At 29.8% G+C, this 4,764-nt stretch overlaps 1 protein-coding gene across 1 annotated transcript; it reads right to left on the bottom strand.

The window, feature by feature from the left end:
• Nucleotides 1-1,393: 1,393 nt before the first annotated feature.
• Nucleotides 1,394-1,891, bottom strand: LOC106330302 (maternally expressed PAB C-terminal protein-like). Its single transcript, XM_013768794.1, has 2 exons — nucleotides 1,730-1,891; nucleotides 1,394-1,639 (listed from the first exon to the last, which is right to left on the bottom strand). The coding sequence occupies exons 1-2, from the start codon at nucleotides 1,856-1,858 to the stop codon at nucleotides 1,394-1,396; spliced, it is 375 nt and encodes a 124-aa protein (XP_013624248.1). The 5' UTR covers nucleotides 1,859-1,891.
• Between the last annotated feature and the right edge of the window lie 2,873 nt (nucleotides 1,892-4,764).

The raw sequence follows: 4,764 nt of genomic DNA, 5'->3' as shown, positions 1-4,764 counted from the left end.
GGAGGTTACCAAATGAAGAAAAATCAGACATAAGAACTTACCAGACATGGGAGAAGACTCTGTTAAAAGACTTCCTGGAAGTCGTCTGAAAGTCTTCTAGCCCAGAAGTCTTCCAGATCTGAAAAACCTGCATCTCCAAAAACGTTCAAATGGCTTAAAAAAAGAGAAAATGAGTGGAATATTAGATAGATCTACCTTTATAGAACACACAAAAATACATATCTAAAATTAATAAATCTACCTTTAAATGAGTGGAAGATGAGAACCATGTGATGAAAAACCTGCAAAACAAGATAAACTAGTGAGAAAGACATGAGACAAAAACAATAAATTGATATAAAGTTTGGTGTTTATAAGTTCAAAGAGATTAGATAGAGGTTGGAGAGTATTAGAATGAGGAACATACCATTTTTGTTGCAGCCATTTGAGAGGAGGAGAGATAATGTGTAAAATTTTCTTTATATATGGAGACAAAGATTCCAAGAAGGTTAAATATTTTCGATCAGAAGGCTTACTAGACGACTTACTTGTAAGTTGCCCAGAAGACTTCAATATTTTTAGCGGGAAACTAAAATATTTTTAGCGGAAAACTAAAATATTTTTAGCGGGAGTTAGAAAACTTCCCAGGCGACTTACATGTTAGTCGTTTAGACCCTAAACATAACCTCTAAACTAAATTAACTAACTAACCACTTCATAAAATCAAATTAAACTTAAAAATTGTTTAGTATATACAGAAATAATCACATGTAGATAAAAATTTAATTTTTAAAAAAAACATTTAAGCTTTTCAAATCTAACCCTAAGAATACATACAATACTACAACATATGTTGTCAAACCCTAGACCAAAGAATATCATGATTCACTACTTTCACTCATCTATGTTGAAAACATTTCAATTTTGTTATATCTTAATTTATATCACTTAAAACTGTTTATAATTACATGATTTTAATTTTTCGCTTATGAAAATATTTTTTACAAAATTTATAAATTATTTTTAAGATCAACTATACCAGACGACTTCCGTGGATGTCGTTCAGAAGACTTAAGAGAATCTCAGAAGACTCAGAAGACTTAGCGGGAATATATTTGTAAAAATGAGTTCTGTTTTTTTGTTTGGTCACAAGGGGTTGACTGTAATTTCACAAGGTTTTTGTGTTACTTTTGCATTTAATTCAAGTTTGGGTATACTTTTGCAATCAAAATCAAGTTTTCAGTCATATTTGGTAAATCCCCCTTATTATTTTTGGACAAATAAAAACAAAATAGATGTTTTGAACAGTTTTTCATTAGAACATTGAGTACATTACCAATAATGATATAATCTTAAGCTTTTTATTCAGAATCAAAATGCAACATCAAACATAATTAAACCAAGCAAAATCACATCAAAGCTTAGATAAGAGCATGGCTGCTCGAAACTCCTTGGCTTCTTGCTCGTTTAGCTTCATCTGTTGGGGATACCAGTCCACTAAAACATCAATTGCCTCATTAACCTTCTCTTTGAGGACTTCTGGTGATTCTATGCACCGAAAGATTTGGGTTCGGGGTAGTTCAAGAAGCATTCCTGTGATTTTTGGTGCAAACAATGGCTGGAGTAATTCCACCAAAGGGTAGAGCGTCTCACCAATCAACTACGAAAGAACAATTAAAGTATGAGAAAAAGATAAGTAAACTTGTATTTTTGAAAGATAATCATCATATAAAAATAAAATCAATTTTACAGTTCGTTGTTCACTGGGAGTTCGGTTTTCAAGTTCTTCAGTCAAAGCAGCTACAGGAAATCTCAGGAAAAAAGCAGTACGGGCTAAGAAATCATCCGATCTGTAAACAGCAACAGGAGGAGGAGGCATGCTTAAGCAGTGAAGATGGTAAAATATTGAGAAGATGATATGTGATTTATGGTTACCAACCAAGGGTTTAGTGTGATATATAGTAAAATCAGTCTGCCTATTTGAGTAACTAAGAACAAATTTTTCATAATTGGAATTGAATATATATTTTGGACCGCGTAGAAAACACGCGCTAAACAAATATGGAGAATAACATTTTCTACCACATATATTTTGTTGAATATGACTTAGTGTGAATAATACAATCCGTTAAATAGTTAATAAATATTTTCAAATTTGGTATATAATTATATGGAACAAATATTTAATTTAAAATATATATTGATATATTGAATATATTGTATATTTCAAAATCTTGTTATTGAATATGATAACCATCAAATTATAGATACCGATATTTATATATATATCGGTATCTATAATTTGATGGTTAACATATTTTGAGACAAGATTTTGAAATATACAATATATTCAATATAAATATTGGTTCTTCAAAGTTGTTAATTAACATGATCGCGACACATAGCAATGTGTTAATCTATCTCATAATTAAAAATATATATATTAAGATATTAACAAAAATGAATTTTATTAAAAAATTTATTATATATATTATTTATAGTAATTTTTCTTTTTTAAAATCCTAGTCAAAAGATTATTGCAAAAGATTATTTGATAATAATTTTCTTTCTAATATTGTGACATGTGTTTAAATATATAATAATTAAAAATATATATAATAAGATAATAAAATGAATTTTGAAAAACAACTTTTAAAAATTATTTAATAGTAAAAATGATTTTCAGAAAATATTTAGTAGTAATGTTCTTAGAAATTTTCCTTTTTCAAAATCCTAAAAAATAGATTTGAAAACAATTTATTTAATATAAATTTTCTTCTCTAAACTCTTAATGAAAATATAATTATAAAAGATTATATTTAGCTTGGTTCTTCAAAATTGGTGATTAACATGATTGTGATATATGATAGTTATATATTTAAAAATGTGATGTGTTAAACTATATCATAATCAAAAATATATATACTAAAATAATAAAAACAAATTTTCTTAAAAATTAATTATAAATATTATTTAACAGTCTTATTATTACTATTATTATTGTTATTATTATTTTTCATTACAATGTATGTTTTAAAAATATTAATATAGAGAATTATAAAAGATAAACATTAACTTTTAAGAAACAAATGTTAAACAAAAATGAATTGTAAAATCCTACAAGTACAATAAATTATTTAATAAAAACATGCACAAAAAATAACTTTAAAACAAATAATATTACTTTTATAAAAAAACATCATTAAAAGAAAATTGTAAAAGTACTCTTATTATTTTCTTATAAGTAAATAACTTTTCTTTTTTTAATAGATAATTGTATGTTAAAAAATTATGATAAAAAATAGCTACAAATATTTCACATTTATATTTAGGTTTAAGCTTTCACATATTGTTTTTTTTTTTATTTTGAATGAATGTTAAACTGGATTCATCAAAAAAACTTTTTTACATCAGAGTGTGTCAGAAATTGAAAGGGATTGTTTTTCTCATACTACTTCTACTCTCTACTGCCAAACCAAAAGGTAAGAGTTCCCTTAAGCTTCTTGGGACCATTCTTGCTATTCAAGCTAAGTTAGTTCCTTATGGTCTTCTCAACAATCTTCTTAAACACATGGACGTGCGAATGAGGCTCTCCATATTTCGTTTTATTCCTTTCTCGCCACAACGCATGAATGGCGCATTGCATTGCATACCTGATACAGTACTTTTTCTCCACATCCATAGTTTCTTCCGAAATAAATTTCTTTACTTCAAGCCACTAAGGTGAGTAAGATCGTTTCAGTATCCCTTTGGTGAGGTACTCCCACACTTCAGACGAGTACGAGCAGTCAAAGAAGATGTGGTCTCGTGCTTCCGCATATTATTTTTACAAAACACAATAGTATTTACATGAAAAGTATTACCTGAGTATTTTCTTTTAATTTCTTGATACAACACAACTTTTTTATTATCATTATTACATCTTATGATGCTAGCATAACTTTTAATCTTGATGTTATTGTCATACATGAGTATGTGTGAATATGATTTTTTTTTTGACAACATCACTTAAGTACTAACTAGAATCTCCAACCGATCTAGCAAGCCAAACCGGTGGAGTTGAATCGACATAAAGCAAATCTAAAGGAGAACTCCTCGCACTACGTGCAAGCTTGTCTGCCAAGGTATTTTGTGCTCTAAGAATATGTCTGATCCGGAAGTGGGGGAAGAACGTCTTACTTCGGTTGAATTCTTCCATGTGTGTAGAAAAGGCAGGCCATTCTTCAGGTGTCGACACCATCTTCACCAGCTGAGAATAATCCGTCGCAAAAACTACGTCAGAATATTGGAGGGTCTTCATGCATTCCATTGCCCAAATTAGTGCTTCACATTCAGCATGGAGAGGTGACAAACTTCTACGAAGATTCATCGCCCCCATCATGACCTCTGTTGATCCACTCTTTCTACAAAACCACCCTTGTCCTGTGAACTTATCATCTTCTTTCCAAGCGCCATCAATATAACAAACTCTAGAGTCTTCCAGGGCTAGAGACACATATTGATGTACATTCCCAGTATAGGAATTAGGGTCCTTTACGGTTAGTTGTGCCTCCATCCACATCCTACTTTCCACCTCTGCCATCCTTAAGATCTCCTGTGGATTGGCATCCTTATTTGAATAGATCTTGTCATTTCTAGCCTTCCAAATATACCATAGTAACCATGGAAAGTAGTGTAAATCCTCCTCCTTTGGTAATCTACAAAATAAATAATCCATATTGGTGAAAACGGACGACGATGGAAAGAACTCTGGAGAAGAAGGAATCCTAGAAAGTGCCCAAGTTT

The sequence above is a fragment of the Brassica oleracea genome, chromosome C3 (genome assembly GCF_000695525.1).
Source record: "Brassica oleracea var. oleracea cultivar TO1000 chromosome C3, BOL, whole genome shotgun sequence".
Lineage (NCBI taxonomy): Eukaryota > Viridiplantae > Streptophyta > Magnoliopsida > Brassicales > Brassicaceae > Brassica > Brassica oleracea.
This window is presented reverse-complemented; position numbering and strand designations above follow the sequence as displayed.